General features: G+C 42.9%; 1 protein-coding gene across 8 annotated transcripts in view; it reads left to right on the forward strand.

Annotated features, from left to right (window-relative positions):
* Window positions 1–17,675, forward strand: part of LOC125467516 (annexin A4-like) — a 75,608-nt gene that overhangs the window by 28,746 nt on the left and 29,187 nt on the right. For 3 of the 8 annotated variants that reach the window (XM_059640234.1, XM_059640230.1, XM_059640229.1), the window contains 5 exons: window positions 624–792; window positions 3,943–4,043; window positions 9,751–10,167; window positions 15,037–15,124; window positions 16,613–16,707. In XM_059640234.1, the coding sequence (XP_059496217.1) occupies window positions 657–792; window positions 3,943–4,043; window positions 9,751–10,167; window positions 15,037–15,124; window positions 16,613–16,707 (837 nt within the window). In that variant the 5' untranslated portion in view covers window positions 624–656. The remainder of the gene's footprint in view (window positions 1–623; window positions 793–3,942; window positions 4,044–9,750; window positions 10,168–15,036; window positions 15,125–16,612; window positions 16,708–17,675) is intronic. The other 5 variants (XM_059640231.1, XM_059640232.1, XM_059640233.1 and 2 more) reach the window with 2 other exon arrangements.

The following is a 17,675-nucleotide window of genomic DNA, read 5'->3' on the forward strand; positions in this document are numbered from 1 at the left end:
AGATATTAATCAAGTTTCATTCTCTGCTACTTTAGCAGAGTGCCTTGTGATCAATTTGACAGCAACACTTGCATTTATATAATGTCATTAACATAGAAGAAATCTTCACCACAGCCCCACTCCCTCATAGAAGAAGCACCTGCAGGTGGTTTAATTTGAGGGTCACCATGCTACAGGTGAGGGGAGAGTTGAAGAAGGAAGAACATTCATGATGACGGTGTGGGAATTGAACCCACCCTATTGGCCCATTCAGCATTGCAACACAGCCATTCAGTTAACTGAGCTGCTAACATCTATAGAATAGTAACCCCCAAAACCTGGTTTATTTCCTACATCAAAACAGTAAATATCCTTCATTCTGAAGAAAGGTCACCGGCCCTGAAACGTTAACTCTGTTTTCTCCTTCACCAATGCTGCCAGACCTGCTGGGCTTTTCCAGCAACTTTGTTTTAGTTCCTGATTTACAGCATCCACAGTTCTTTTGGTTTTAATCTCATTCATTAGCTGTACTGCTGTGGGATGTCCAGACAGTTTAGGACAGATGCTGTATAAATCCAAGTTATTTCACCTTTTCCTTTTGAGACAGTTGTTGTTGCATTGCCAAGTTGACCTTTTTTTTTCAGATTTGAATTTGTTTTCCTTCTCGGGTTTAAAGGATGAGTTACCCAGGATATCCGCCAGCCCCAGGAGGGTACCCGCCAGCCCCAGGAGGGTACCCGCCAGCCCCAGGAGGATACCCACCAGCCCCAGGAGGATACCCACCAGCCCCAGGAGGATACCCACCTGCACCAGGTACCATAAAGTTTGCTTGACTCAAGTAACTTATGGTTCTCCAGGGGCTTTTGGAAGAAGAGAGTGTGTGTGTGTGTGTGTGTCTGTGTGTTGGGGGAGGAGTTGTGGTTAGAGGGGCCTGATGCTTAACTTCTGGACTGTGCCAATTTTCAACAAAGTACACATTAATCAAATCCGAAAGATCTTCACACACCCTCCCTGGCGACCATCCAGCTGAGAGTTATGATTCTTCATTCCTCAGTGAGGCCATCTCTCGTCCATTCAAACCTTTCACTTTTAATTCATTCACAGAGTGTGGCCAGGCCAGTATTTATTGCACATCCTTAATTGTCCAGAGGGCAGTTTGCAGTCAGCCAGATTGCTGTGGGTTTAGAGTCATCTGTAGCCAGACCAAGGACAGCAAATTTAATTCCCTGAAGAGCATTAATGAGCTAGGTGCGTTTTTACATCAATCCATTTTGGTTAAACAGTGTCATCCATATAGTCACCATTTGGCCAGCTTGGCTCTATTCTAGATTTTTTAATATTGAATTTAGTTTTGACATCTGCCATATTTGAACCATGTCCCTAGAACAGTATCTAAGAATGTGAATTACTAATGATGCCATCACTAGGTCACGGACAGGTTCAAATTTCCATAAAATAACTTTCTCATCAACATCTTGCTGATATAATTATAAATCTTAAGGAAAGCTGCTGGGCACTCTGCAGTCTGACGCTGCAGTCTTTATTTGGCCTGCCATTTTGCTTTCATGTTTCGAGAGCCTTTTCTGTTTTTGGCATCTTACTTGAGTTCTATCTTTCCGTTGGCTCCACTTGACTTCAGGAAAGTCGCTCAGTGCTGCTGATGCCCATAATTGGCAGAGACAATGCGCCAACCATAAGCACATTGATTGAAATGCCACACTCTCAAAGGGACTCACGGATTATGAGTGTTTTATTTCTGCCCAGTTCAGGTTATTGAGTTTAAATTTGTTTGCTGCCCATTCTGCAAGATGAAGGTTAAACTGTACCAGTGCAGCAAGGATTCTCTCCTGACTGAATTAAGATAACTGTGGTCAAAGTCACTCAGAACATTGCGAGAGACTACGGAGCATGCTATCACTCCTTTGTCAAGCTTGCCTACTTCATGGACTCTAATATAATTGACCTTTTCATTCACCTTTGCAGCTGGGATTGAATTCCATGACAGTAACTTTCCTGATGTCAGAGTCTTCTCCAGTCATATATTCCATTACAGGTCCTTTTGTGCCTAATCATCTTTTACATTATTCCCTGTCCCCCAGTGCTACACATTCTGCTGGAACCTTGCTTACCTGGGAGTTGATGTTTGAGTCTCCTTCACCTAAACTGCCTCAAATCTTATCTCTTTCGATGTGCCTTTCCCCAGCACCCACAGTCATGAGCACTGAAACAGCCCCTTTTGGTCCAAATCATCTGTGCCAACCAGGTTTCCCAAACTAGACTACTTCCATTTGCCTGCATTTCACCCATATCCCTCTGAATATTTCCTATCAATGTCCCTGTCCAAATGTCTTTTAAATGCTGCAATTATACTTGCCTCTACCACTTCCTCTGGCAGGTCGTCCCATATGCACACTACCCTATATGTGAAAAGGTTGCTCGTCAGTTTCCTTCTAAATCCTACCACCACTGCACCCCCCCACCACCCCCCCCCCCCCCCCCCCCCCAACGACTTAAACTTATGCCCTCTACTTTTAGACACTCCTGCCCTGGGGAAAAGACTATGGCTATTTACCAACATCTTAACAATGTCAGTGCCTCTTCAAAATGCTTTGAGATGATTTGGTAAGTTAAAGAGTGGCATGAATCCAGGTAGTTATTATGCAAAATGTTGGTTGGTCATACATGAGAATTTTTCACATGAATTGGAGTAGGTTGAATCTTAAGCCTCAGTCTTAAATAAAGGATGAAAACTGGCAACAGTGCCACTTGATATCAGTATTGTACATCAGTTCATATCAGTTGTGTACTCTAACAATGTAGCACTCATACAGTTTTGTGCTTGAACAATGTAGCACTTGTATTACTTTTGTGCTCCAACAATGCAACATACTATCAATGTAGCACCTAGGACTTTGTTCTACACCCGAGAGCTTGAAGCTACAGCTTTCTGAGTCTAAAGTGGGAATATCACACCATGAACTAAATCGGTTGTGCACGTACCTCCGGGGAAACTGTTAACCCTGCGCTTATGTCTGCTTAACTTTGAGCAGCGTTTCATTAAACCCTACATCAGCTTAGGTCATTACTCCTATACATAAGTGAAATAACTGCACAGAGGCCAGTATCCTGTTACCAAGTCACCCTTTACCTACAAGTGCACAGTATATGAGCTGTGGCTTGCCATCTCGGAGCCCATCCCTGAAGTGAGGTGATTCTGAATCCCCTGTTTATATCTGTCAGCCAGGGTTCCCTGATTGGCTCAGGTTTGCAACCCCAGTCAAGGATCTCATGGCCAATGAGATCCACCTGCTTCCAGCCACGAAGGTGAAGTAATGGTTCCCACTTACAAGCATATAAATTAGGAGCATGAGTAGCCCAGTTAGCTATTGTGAGCCTCCTCCACCATTCAGTAAGATCTTGGCTAATCTGTTTGTAGTCTCAATTTCACTTTCTTGCTAACACCTGATTACTGCTTGTTGTAACTCTGTTGTTACTCAAATCCATCTACCTCTGCCTTAAAAATGTTCAATGACCCTGCATCCACGCCTCTGTGGAGAAGAGAGTTTCACAGACTCTTCACACCAGACCTCCTTTGACTTTGGTGACAGCAACCCATTGCAATGAAACCTCTGTTTCCTTGCCTACATTTGTCAGGCTGTTAATGCGATGGTCCTGGTTTGGGTAGCCAGTAAGAAAACATGTATGCCTTAGTTGGTTTTAATTTTTCTTCTTTAGGCTTCAATGTGGCACAGCCTGAGGGAGCACGCACCTGCTGCTGTTGGTGATTTTTCTATCCCTATCCCCTGATTATTCTCAGCCCTTACAGTGTCTAATCCACAATGCTGTCATTTCTTTGAGTCGGTTTTGGCAAGTTGGCAGGAATGCTATGTGAACTCTTGGTGACGTTAGGGATCTGTGTTTGCTCTTTCTTGATGATTGTTGAAGTTTCTTGCTCAATTTCAGGTGGTAGTCCGTGGGGCCCCAATCCAACCATGCCCATTGGATTGGTGGATTCTTTTGGAAGCCTCACTACAGGTGCTGATTTCTCCAATATGGCAGGAAGGGTAAGTGAAACTAAACCTGTACGTGCAAGTGTCTTTAGTGGCTCTGGTATAAATCCCAGAACAGCAAAATATAACTATAAAGAAATACTGCAAACACTCAATAGGTCTGGCAGCGTTGGTGGAGCATAGGATTTTTTTAAACTTTTGTATTAAATTTCACCTGTTTCTGCCTTCAGCAATGTTGCTGTGTCATTCAACCCTGTCATGCTCCTAGAGCAGATGGTAGGAACTACCGATGCTGGAGAATCTGAGATAACAAGGTGTAGAGCCGGATGGACACAACAGGCCAAGCAGCCGCCGCTGCTGCCTCCTCCTGCTTCTTTGATGCTACTTGTCTGCTGCGTTCATCTAGCTCTACACCTTGTTAACCCAGATGCTGAAAATCTGAGCTATCTTGTTTTTATAAAACAAAACTGCACTGGACCAAGGTTTTTGATCTTCATATACAGTATGTTCAAGAAGTTTAATTCACATCTCTTTCCTGTTGTATTATGTGTTCATTTTGTCTGCATTTTGGGAATGCACTTTTCATTTGCTGGAAGCAGTGAATTCCCAGTTTTGGCTGAGTGGACTCCTGGCAGAGGGGTGTGGAAGAAAGCAGCCTTATGGCATAAAGCACCCCTTTGTACAGTCTGGGGCAGTTTGACCTAGCACAGGTTAGCATCCCATACAAGAGAATGCCACCTTACTGTCTCTACGTTTGCATGTGGCATGCTGAATTTTAAAGGAGCCTGTACGTAGGAGGTTAAGAGATGGGGTGGAGAAAGGTGGTTGGAAGCTTGAAAATGGTGAGGGGCAGCTGGGTCTGGCATGCTTGCTACCATCCTCTCACCTTGGCATTCGTCCAGTGGGTAGGGGGTGCTGTTTGGGGTGGTCCAAGTGGGAATATTGCTACAACCCCTGCTCCCAATTATTGCCTCCCACTTGTCAGAACACCATCCCACCTCTTGCTAGGGCTTGTCTGACTGGACCCAGTGTCTCCTAAACCCAACCTAAAAAGGAACAGTGCCCATCGCTGCTTCTCTCAACTAGGTGCAGTCCCTGCTGAGGCCACAGCCTCTGAGTGGCGCTGCTGGGGGCTAACGAGCTGCCAGGCCTTGCAGATTGACTGGCATCATAGGGAGGAGGGTCCCTGATAGGACTGGCTGAACATTGGGGCTGGGAATGCCCCGAATGGCCAAGGTGAAACTCGTACCAGCTTTCCAGCTAGTACTGAGACAAAAAGAAGGCCAATAAATTATTAAAAGAGGGAGAATAAGCTTCTTTTTTTCAATGAAAAATCATGACTCTTTGAGGTTATGTAGAGCAGTGAAACTGGATATTCAGATCCAAAAGATCTGTTGTTTATACTCTACACAAGTCTCTTCTTGTTTTGGCATCTCTGCGCAGCCTGCCTTTTGATTTTTCTGTTCTCTTTCAATTGTTGTAGTTTACTTTTGAAAGCACTTTCATTATTTATCTCAATCACTTCCTGAGGTCACAAGTTCCATATTCTGACCACTCTAGCTTCCTGATTGGGAATTAGCATTGACGGTGTTGTGCTTATGGTCCCGAGTTTTGAATTCTCCAACAGCGGAAACACTCTGTCTTTTGCCTGTCTGAACCATTTGTGATTTGAAAGATCTCTGACATGTGCTTTATTTTAACTTGAATTGCAGTTTGTGTAGGAGGATTCACCCTTTCTTGCCTGCTGATGTATAATATTTGGTTGCATTTCTCTCTGGGATGTGGGTGAACATCGGTGCCTGTTGGCATCTGAGCTGAATGGCCTTTCCCATCTGTACTGTGTTACTTCAAGGGCAGTGGAAGCTGAGGGAAATACTTTCTAGTCATGGTATTTGGTGGAAGTGTACAAGGGGACAAAGAGATGTGGTGTGCTCATTAATCATCTCAAAATAGCAAATAGAATATAGATAAGGAAAGCTAGTCAGCTTACTTTTGTAGTTCCATCTGGAAACACCAGCTTAACAGATTTACCTAACAGAAGCCTCATTAAATGACTTCAATTCCTATTCATAGCCTGTATAAACATTGATGGACATCCATGGAATGCCCAGTAGGAACAATGAACAGATCTAAAGCATGGCCAAAAACACACCTTACAGAATTTAATGATGTGATAACATTGTGGGGATTGGGTCTCATCTGCCAACTGGACACCTCCACTCTCCATATTTTGTTTTTGGGAAGGGTCGCTGACTTAAATGCCAACTGGGCAAGGCAAGTCTTCCCTGGGAATGAGGGCCACACAAGTGGAGACGCTGTCACGGATTGGCAACACCTCACTGCTCAGCAGTCCTACTGGGGAGACAGTTCCTGCTGTCAGTACTACATCTGCCCAAGGCCAAAGGATCATAGATGGACCCCAGAATGGGTGGGTGATGGGAGAGTGGGGCATTTGGAGGGGGGAGGTGTGGGTAGCGGTGACAGTTGGCTGACAACCAATTCCTTCACCCTTCCCAATGCTGGCATCCTTCACCGGGCACTGAGTGAAGGACCCTGCCCTACCTGGAAGTCAGCAAGGTTTGCTGTATATGTTCCACTCATGGCAGGTCACCTATTTGTCCCTTGATGAATGTCATGGCATCGGGGCAGAGGCCCGTTATTGGGCATTCCTAGATGGTCTTCCTTTTCTTACCAAACACGGGCCTCATCCCAAGCACTAACACAGTACAGGCTCATAGAAGTGCTCATGTATGTACTGCGGTCACCAACCACTACCCTCCTGACCGATTTACCATGTCCTTATTTTTCCCCAAATTTGCCATGGAGGAAGACATTCAATTCTTCCCACTAGCTCCACGCTGTGTATTTTGTGCTGGTCATCTCATCACTGCAAAATGACTTTCCTCAAGCAGGCAAAACCACCAAAGGAAACCAAAATAGAAAAAGAAAGAGAGAAATTATTTTTCGGAATGACCAATGTAGTGATTGGAGCAAGGTCAGCCAGGTGGATCTCATAGTGCATGTGTTCCCTGATTGTGGCTGTTAACCTGGTCCAATCAGGGAGCCCTGGCTGACACACATAAACAGAAGCTTCAGAGGTTCTGCTCACTCCAGGAGCTGGCTCTGAGCTAGCTGGATCAGTGTCATATGCTCTGTACGTATAAATAAAGGGTGATTTGGTGATGGGATACCAGCCTTCATGGAGTTGTTTCAACCACCATCATTGGAACAAGCTTACAATATGCAGATATGCTGTTCGTCTCCTTTGGTTTGGACGTGACTCCTCACTATTGTGTTTTGCACTTTTCTCCAAAACAACTGTACTGTCCTCGTTATTCCATGCCATTTTCTTTTAGAACATAGGACATTTTTTATCAAAGGCGAGACATATTGCAAAAGATATACTTGTGAGGCAGATTGCAGTCTGCCCTCAACTGATTTATGCTTTCAAAGCCCAAGTACTCATTGATCAATGCTGATTGTGCTAATAGAATCATAGAATTCCTACAGTGTAGAAACAGGCCATTCAGCCCAACAAGTCCAAACAGACCCTCTGAAGACCATCCCACCCTGACTCAATCTCCTACCCTGGCACTTCCCCATGTCTAATCTGCCTAATCTCAACATCCCTGGACACTACAGGCAATTTAGCAATGCCGATCCACCCACTCTGCACATCTTGGGACTGTGGGATGAAACCCACGCAGACATGGGGAGAAAGTGCAAACTCCACTCAGACAGTGACCCAAGGGTGGAATTGAACCCGGGTCCTGGCACTGAAAGGCAGCAGTGCTAACCACTGAGCCACCATGTCACCTTGTAATGGCTATGCTAACTTAGGATATTCATTTGTACTAAAATGGCACAGTTACACTTGTTGAAAGTGACACATGTTAAGACACAGGGACCCAATCTCTGCATTCAAAAGGAATATGTTCAAGGCCATACCTTACTTGAATTACCTCAGAGCTTGGAGAAAGCATTCAGTCAACTTGCCAAACAAATAGCACCTTTTTCTCTCATAGTTTAAACTGTTGTGATTGTTTGAAATTTGGCATTCTTGTATTTGTCCTGATGAGTGCAAGATGAAAACCTTTAGCAACATGTCTCTCTTTTCAGCAAGATTTGAGGTTTATATGACCAAATCACTACATATAGGAATTGCTGGACAGTTTGGAGAATAAAAAAGCACTAAAGCCCATCCAGTTTGCCATTACCCATGCTGCTAGTTGCATGATAACATATTATTAGAATAGCTGAGTAATGCTGATAATCTCCGTCAGTGAGTTTACAATACGCGAGACATGCGGGAAAATTGAGTAGGAGAGAACACTAGGAACGAAGGTCACAAGCCACTTATTCCTCCCAAGATCTCTCTACTTACTGTGTTTAATGTCGCAAATTATTTGTGTACCATATTCTAAAGATTATTGCCTGAAAGAGTTATAATTGTTTGTATTTCAATGAATACATACTATCTGCCTTCACCATATCCTTAGCTTGTCAGTAAATGCATTGAGTGGATTCATTTATGACCCCGGAGACATCTGGATGGGTATATGAATAGGAAGGGTTTAGAAGGATATAGGCCTGATGCTGGCTAATGGGACTAGATGAATTTAGGATATCTGTTTGGCATGGACAAGTTGGACCGAACATGCTGAACTGCTCAGTGATTCTGAGGCATAGTAGCGATAGTTTGAGTTATCGAATACATTCCAAAACAGAATAAATAATAAAACTGTCACCCACTGCTGTCCACTCCTCCTCACCACAAAACACACCTGTCTGTGGATCAAAAAAGAAATAAGAATTAAAATGACATAATGTAGAGATTGTTTTCATGCAGCAGGTGCCATCTGTGATTCTGGAGCCATTATAAAGAACTCTGGCACAAGGTCTTCAAGTCTCAATAAATGGAAGATAGACTATAATTCAAAGGCGAGCACCATGATTATGCCCACAACCTGTAAAAGATGGAAATGCCTTTCAACATCTATTAAACATCCAGCTTAGTCGCTGTATGTATTTTGGGTATCGATCAATGAGCTGTTTTAGCGCATAATCTTTGGACTTGCCGAAATGTTGACTTTTATGGGGATGATGAAATAGGTGTTTCTTACTCTTGCTCAAAAGTCTGTAGCGAATTCACACTCGCTGTATTTACTGGTAGTCTACTCCAGAGGTGGTGATCCCCTTTGAAAAGAAGCATCTAAACTAAATCCAGGCATTCATAGTTTCTAATAATGCCCCTTAGCCTGCCTTTATCTATCTAACTCAAATGACCTCTCGATTTGGGCCGAGTGTCATCGCTTCACTATTTAGTTTACTGATAATATTTGGGATGAGAACATCGTGTTGACTTTTATTTTTGCAGCTTGCTTAGAAACTAACACCAGATGATGGAATGCAAATTGGATCTCTTTGAATCATCATACTGTCAAGCAGTTTAGCCTGAAAGGTACTATCAAACCAATTTATTCGAAGTTAGAAGTAGATTGAAGGAAAGTTGAAGATTGAATTGCTTTGTACATCTTAGTCTGGTATCGTTCTTCCAACACCCAGTTCTATTCCCAATTCCCATAAGGAAAATGCAGCTCTGTTTTGACTTAACATCCTGTGAGATGCTATGAGAGGTTAACAAATCAAATGTGAAGTTTTTGGAATTTAGTTTTATTCAAGCAAAATTGAAATAAAGAGAGAATCAAATTTGTGGTTTAACAAAATGAATCTTAATGATGTTTTCTTCTGTTCTGTTTAGATTGAGAACTTATCAGCTGCAATAAGACCACAAGTTTCTGATGCTTTTGGAGGACCTCCCAACCAGCAACCATCTCAATTTGGAATGTATCCACAAGGCCAGGGTGGTCAGCCTGGTGCTCCCACCTACAATCCAGGATATCCTGGTTCCAACCCAGGATTTCCAGCCTCCGGCCCGACTCCAGGATATCCGTCCGGCCCGACTCCAGGATATCCGTCCGGCCCGGCTCCAGGGTATCCGTCCGGCCCGGCTCCAGGGTATCCGTCCGGCCCGTCTCCAGGGTATCCGTCCGGCCCGTCTCCAGGGTATCCGTCCGGCCCGTCTCCAGGGTATCCGTCCGGCCCGTCTCCGGGTTATGGAGCTAGTCCATCACAAGGGTACCCCTCAAACTCCTCTTCAGTTGCAGCACCAGTGAAGGTATGAGAGGCCAGATTAGTATACAAATTAGAGTAAACTCGCTTTATGTGCCAATGTTTAAAATCTGGTATATTCAGTGCTGCTTTATTTCTAGAATTTGTGTCTGAACAATGTAATGTAAATATCATTCATCAAATAGTCTGCAGCACTGACATCTGGAGTAGCCAATGTGGACTAGAGACTAAGGTAGCTATGGTCAGGAGAGGACTGGGGAGGGTTGGTGTGCAATAGGCAGGCATTGACTGAAGTGGGTTGACAAAATGGATGAGTCAGTGTATGTTCTAGGAACCTTGTACATTTGGTTGCCTCAAGAAATGGAAGCAGAGTCGGAACTGAAGGGTAAGGTCCTGGAGAAATTTTACAGATGTAGCCAGAGGAAGTATGTGACTATTTTCTGAATGGGCTGTTCCCTCGATTATTTTTCAGAATAAGTCAAATTTTTTGCCTTTGTCTCTTAGATGTCAGTCACTCATACATTCCGCTTCATTCAGAAGCCCCCATTGCGATCCCTTTTGCAATATTGTTAGGAAAGACACACAAACCCGCATGTTCATGAATCTCACGTGTGACCACCATTCTTACCATGAATGTGATGAGTCTTGTTAATGAAGAAAATGAAGCAACAGATTGCTGGTGGAAACTATCCTAATTTTCGATTTTTTGATGTTGTTTGGCATTTTATACATCAGGTTTTCTCAGAATTTGAGGTAAGCTTCACTAATGTGTGTTTTGGAATTGTTTCTACTGAGATAACTGCATGTCATCCTGCATTAGATCAATCATCTTCACAGTAAGCTACTCTCAGCAATCATAGATTCAAATCCAGAGATTTCTCCCTTTTATTAACAACTAACCCATAATCAAAATACCGTGTGATGCTGAAAATAATGAAATAAAAAGCTTTCAAAAAGGATGTCATAAGTGCCGTTAGGAGGTTAGATGAAAATAAAAGCTAACAGTAGAAAGTGCCTGAAGTATTCAAAAGTGTCTATGAAGATAGAAATTACATTAAAGTCTCAGACTGATGACCCATCATCTAAGAGAGAGTGTTTTGCTGCAGTTAATTCAAAGACATGTTAAATTGAGACATATGTGTGAAAAGGTATTCAGATTTATTTATCTTTTTGAAATTTTCAAGAGTTGTGTTGGGTATAAACTAGGAACTTACAAGCCAGTGAGTCTGCCACCTTTAGTAGATAAATCATTGGGAGAAGTTTTGAGGGACAGCATTAACCTTCACTCGGAGAGACAAGGATTAATAGCATTGTAAGGGGACAATTTGGTTGAATTTTTCAAGGAGATGACGAGGTGTATAGATGAGAGTAATAGAGTTGATGTGGTCGACATTGATGTCAGTAAGGAATTTGACAAAGTGTCACAAGGCTGACTGGATAAAATACTGAAGAGCCCATGTAGTCCAGCATAATTTGCAAATTGAATTGAAACTTGGCTTAGTGATGGGGTTGCAGAGGATGATGGTCAAAGGGTGTATCGCAGGGTTCAGTGTAGGTTCCCTTGTGGTTTGTGTACATTTTATGATCTAGATATGAATGCAGGAGGTGTGATCAATTGGATCGAAGATGTTTTGAAAATTGGCAGTGTGATAAATAACGAGAAGAAAAGCCTTCCTTTACAGGGTGGTATAGACAGGCTGGTCAGATGGGCTGAACAGTGGCAAATGGAATTTTATCCTGGAAAGTGAGAGGTAGTGCATTTGGAAGATCTAACCAGGCAAGGGAGTATGTGGTGAACAGAAGCACTGTAGGAAATACAGAAGATCAGAAGGACCATAGTATGTGTATCCACAGATCCTCGAAATACAGGTGGGCAATTCGATGTTCCCCAGATAGCCATGTAGATAATTTATTTGTTTTTGATTATCTTATTCAGATGTGTTCACTCCCTCTGGAGCAAGTGGGACTAGAATCAAGGCCTCTGGTCCAGAGGTACAGACACTACCCCATGCAACATAGGTTCTTCATTGAGTAGTTTGTAGAATCGTACGGTACAGAAGAGGCCCTTCAGCCCATCAAGTCTGGAGCAGTAAAAACTGCTCTAAATGTACATTGATTCCACTTTCTAGCACTTGACCCATAGCCTTGAGCATTAAGCATTTTATGACACTGAACTATATAGAGCAGAATGGTTCCTTAGTCAAGGTTAGGTTAAGATCTCGGTGAGGGTGACTGGAGGCAGGAGGTGAGGCATTCATCCCCATTGTCCATGGGGACAGAAGGCTAAAGAGTGAACCAGCTTCCCTTGCTGCTCATTCTTGAGTGAAGATCCCTGCTGTCAGTGCGTCCGTGCCAATGTCATATGGAAACAGAGGCTGTGATAACAATATTCTTAACAATGCCTGATGGTTGAGTTCCTAAGGGGTAGGCAGTGAATGGCACAAGTAGAACTGTATCTTGAAATGGATTAGATATGGATAAGGACAAAACTGTCAAAGGAAGAATTGGGGTGGACGAAGGAAAAGCTCCAAATTGGGAGTGCCATCAAGAAACCTGCCATCCTACTTGAAAACAAGAAGTGCTTACGTTTAAAGTTGTTTGATTGAAACAATTAATAATTTACAAGATTAGACAAAAAGCAGAGAGACCTGGCTGCATGATATCTTGATAGATGGTTGTTCTGGCTTATTGTGACACTTCTGTGTGCATGTTGCCTGTCAGTGGGATGTCGCTGTAAATCTTTGGACGCCAGCTGAAACGGTATATTCAACGTGTTCTTGAGTTGACAGGGATGGGATTGAATTTGTGTGGAGAACATAGTTCCATACGAATTTTCCCTCTTGCCTCTGTCCAGATCCTTTCATGTTTTGGAATTCTTACCACACATTTTGTAAAATTTTCCATCAGTTAACACAAACTAGTAGTCCCTTAACTTTTGCAAAAACTGAGGAATATGGGAGCAGGAAGAGCTCATTTAGCCCCTTGAGCCTGTTTTGAGACCCAACGCAACAATGGCCGATCTGCAACATAACTTCATGTACTTCCTTCGTCTGTGCCTCTTGATGTTCCAGCTAACACAAATCTGCCAGTCAGAGATTCAAAATTAAAAATGATTGAACATCAATTATTATTTATGGAAAATAATTCCATTTCCCCCTCCACCCTTTCTGTGAACAAGTATTGGCTAAATTCACATCTGAGAGATCTTGCTTTTGTTTTTAGATTATGATGCTAATCCTAGACTCCCTGACTAGATGAAAACATTTCCCCCAATCTACCCTTTTGTTCCTCTTAATGTCTTGAAGGCCTTAATCAAAACACCCCCTGACCTTCTAAATTCCAGGGAATAGAATCCTAGTTTGTGCAACCTTGTCTTGTTACTTAACCATTGGAATCCATTTAGTGATAAATTCATGCTACAGTAACTTCAAGGTTAACGTATTGTCCCAAAAGTGGTCAGTTCTGATCGCAACATAATACTCCAGGGATCGTACTGATTGCCATATTACAATCACAATAAAACTATATATGCTCCAGTACAGAACTGAATGAAGTAACATGTCCCTTAATAAATGGGGATTTTAATCTGCCTAAATTGCCTAATTTGGATTAGGACATACACATAGGCATGGTGGCTCAGTGGTTAGCACTGCAGCCTCACAGCGCCAGGGACCCAAGTTCAATTCCCGCCTCGGGCGACTGTCTGGGTGGAGTTTGCACATTCTCCCCGTGTCTGCGTGGGTTTCCTCCAGGTGCTCCGGTTTCCTCCCACAGTCCAAAGATGTGCAGGCTAGGTGGATCGGCCGTGCTAAATTGCCTGTAGTGTTCAGGGGTGTGTGGGTTATGGGGGATGGGTCTGGGTGGGATGCTTCAAGGGGCAGTGTGGACTTGTTGGGGTGAAGGGCCTGTTTCCACAATGTAGGGAATCTAATCTAATCCTGACTCTGACCATTCACTTATTAAGAGACATTGCAATGAGACTTAATGAAGCTGAGAAGTTTACCCCATGGTGGACTGGATGATGCTGAAGAGATGCAAAGAGGTTTTGGGCACATAGAAGCTTACAAAATATGAGCTGTTGTAGGCCATTCAGCCCTTTCGAGTCTGCTGTACCATTCAGTATGATCACGGCTGATTACCCAACTTGGTAGCCTGTTCCCACATTTTCCCCCATATCCTTTGATCCCTTTAGCCCCAAGTGTTATATCCAACTCCTCATCAATCATTCATTGTTTTGGCCAGACTGCTTTCTGTGCTGAAGGGCTAGACAGTACGTGCTGAAAGGATGTTTGTCCTCCTGGGAGAGTCTCCAACCAGAACAGTCTCAGAATTAAGGAGTGCCAACGTAAGACTGTGATGAGAAGCAATTTCTTCTGAGTATTGAGAGTCTTTGGAAATCATTGCCACAGAGAGCTATGGGGACAGAGTCCTTAAGTATATTTAAGGCTGAAGTAGATTCTTGATCAGTAGTGAAGTCAAGGCTAATGGGGAAAGGAAGTGGATGTGAGGAATGTTGGATCAGCCATGATCTTACTGAATGGTGGAGCAGGCTTAAAGGCCAAACAGCTTACTCCCTGTTCCTATTTTGTATGATAGTAAATTCCACGGGCTTATCCCTCTCTGGGTGAAGAAATGTCTTCTCATCTCAGTCCTAGTGTAGCCCGTATCCTTAGACTGCAACCTCAGGTTCTGGACTGGCCCACCATCAAGAAAAACCTTCCTGCATCTACCTTGTCTAGTCCTGTTTGGATTTTATAGGTTTCTATAAGCTTCCCTGTTCACTCATGGTCATTGGGACACCCACCCTTTTTTTTTGTTGGAAAAGCAACTGTCCGATGACTGACTGTATCCCAATGAAGAAATAATGCTGTGATTTTGAATTATTGAATTAACAGAAATCTCTTGTTATCTTCAGCCTGTGAACCGGGGAACTGTAAGAGAAGCTCCAGGGTTTGATGCCTTGAGGGATGCTGAAGTACTTAGGAAAGCAATGAAAGGTTTTGGTGAGTGAATCTGCAAAGTATGTTGCTGTTTCTTCCTCCTCCGGCCTGCATTCCTGGTAGAAACTGAGTGGATGGTTCTGGAATGGGAAGAGAAAATGTTCGATGTGGTGGTTCTTCCTCTTTGCCTTTTAATGACCCTTGCTGGAAAGTACACGTGCGTGTTTGTGGGATATTTGGTCAGTTGTGATGCCTTTCATGGGCAAAGAACTGCTTATGATTCCTGTTTAAGAATGATCTCGCATTCTTAATATGCTTAGCCAGCATTTATTGTGATTCACCTAAAAGTGCGTTCACTGTTACGCCAGACAGCATTAGAGAAGCAGGAAAGTTGACGTTTTGGGTCGAGACCCTTCTTCAAAAAATGATTTGAAACATCAACTTTCCCGCTCCTCTGCTGCCTGGCGTGTTGCATTCCTCCAGCTCCATACTGTGTTATCTCTGACTCTAGCATCTGCACTTTTTACTATCTCTGCATTCACTGTTATATGGCTCAACAACTAAGGCAGCTATTTTGTACATAACAACATCCCATGAACAACAAGAAAAGTGATAGGGCATTATTTTTGGGTGGCAGCATCTGAGGTATAAATGTTGACCAGGATACGGAGGAAAGCTCTCTGCTATTTGAGTTAGATGTGCGTTAATTCTATCATATGGCATGAAGTTAATGGGCCGTATAGCTTCCTTCTGTGACATAGTGACACGTTACCTCAGCACCATCGCCTCCCCAACAAGACCCTATTTCACCAGACTAGTAATCCAGGGCTGATTGGTTAGCTAGTTTGTTCTGCAGAACAGCGTAGGTTCACTTCCTGTACTGGCTGAAGTCACCTCAATGGTCCCACTGTCTTGACCTCTCCCCTTGTCTGAGGTGTGGTGACCCTTGGGTTCTACTTCCAGGAGTCTTGTCTCTAATGAGAGAGCCCTATGGGACAAGAGTGTCATTTTTTACTTTAATTGTGACATTTTGTTCGTCCAAGTATGTTTTTGGCTCCTTTTAACTGCTTAACTGATTTGGAATTCGCACTCTGATATCAAAGTGGGTCTAAAAAATGACTTTAATTAGACTTCAGCTGTTATTTTTACACTGGCAATATTCTAAATTCCCATTAGCAAGTGTTGTACAAAATAGTGGCAAAAACAAAGATTGACTGATAGCTCAGGAAGCTGCTCACAAAAGCAGCATTATCTTTCAGCTAAGGTAATAAAATCAATCTACATATTTACAGCTTATTTTGTGGTGATTTGAAGTTATGTTTAATAAAAAAATAAAGAAAATGTCCTGAACCTTGTTGGGGGGGGGTCAAAGAAGCTGCAATAGAGAACAATGTTGAAATCATTTTCATACGTGACTCAGCATACTCTAATTGCAGAGCATTTCTAGCGGGTGATTTACTTGGAATTTTTTTTGAATAAATTTCGAATGCAATGTTTGATCGGGATGTAACAGTGGGTACTACTCTTGATTATGAATTCCTCTGTTCCTAGGCACAAATGAACAGGCCATTATTGACGTAGTTGCTCATCGTTCGAATAAGCAGAGGCAACAGATAGTATTGTCCTTCAAAACAGCGTATGGAAAGGCAAGTATCTTTGGTTGCTGGGTGAGCGAGGCTCAGGATCTTTGTTTCACCTCCCCTCACTTTTGAAGAAAACCACATCCAAATAACTTAATGTTACTGCCATAGTGTGGGCTGAAGGCAAAAATTCCTTCAGTCCTCCATTAGATTTTCTTGAGAGGGGAATGATTCCATGTGCCAGTATCCCAAAGCAGGGCAATGGAATCCTTCCTGTTCCGGTCAATATTTATTCTTCAACTAAGCTCCCAGAAACAGTTTATCTGGTCATTGTCGTGCTACTGCTTGTGGGATAAATTGGCTTTCATGTTCCTTCCTATATTCCAAGACCTTGAGACAGAACAGAAGTAGGCCATTCAGCTCATCATGCTGACTCCACCATTCAGTCAGATAATGGCTGATCTGACAGCCCTCAATTCCACTTTCCTGCTTTATCCCCACAACCCTTGATGCCCTCTTGAATGCTTTAATCAGAAGTACCTCCACCCACACTTCCAGACAGTGCATTTCAGAATCCAATTCTGTGTTGTTTCCTCAATCCTATTTGTGTTCTAATATTATATTTCAATATTATAGTCCAATATTGAAAAGTTATGAAATGCTTTGGAATATCCTGAGGCAGTGAAAGATACTGTGTCAACAGGAAATTGTGGGAGCAACATTTATACATTGTGTATGAACCTTTAGAGAAAAAAATAGGTGACACAATGACAACACAAAATAGTTTTCTAACAAAATAAATACAATTTCGACAGTTGTAACTGGGAAAGTATTTGATGGAGGAAATGTGCCTAGCAGTAGGTTTGAATATCTCCTTATCGTCCTCAACTACTAACATTGTTCTAATCCTCAGTGGAATCCTCCAGCCCAGTTATTGATCTTTTGCACATCCTTGGATGTAGGAGCTCATTGGAGCACTGATCGAACCTTCTCATTTAGCAATATTGCCACCCTCTTGATAATTTTGAGGTGAG

This window comes from Stegostoma tigrinum, chromosome 37 (assembly GCF_030684315.1).
Source record: "Stegostoma tigrinum isolate sSteTig4 chromosome 37, sSteTig4.hap1, whole genome shotgun sequence".
In the NCBI taxonomy this organism is placed as follows: Eukaryota; Metazoa; Chordata; class Chondrichthyes; order Orectolobiformes; family Stegostomatidae; genus Stegostoma; species Stegostoma tigrinum.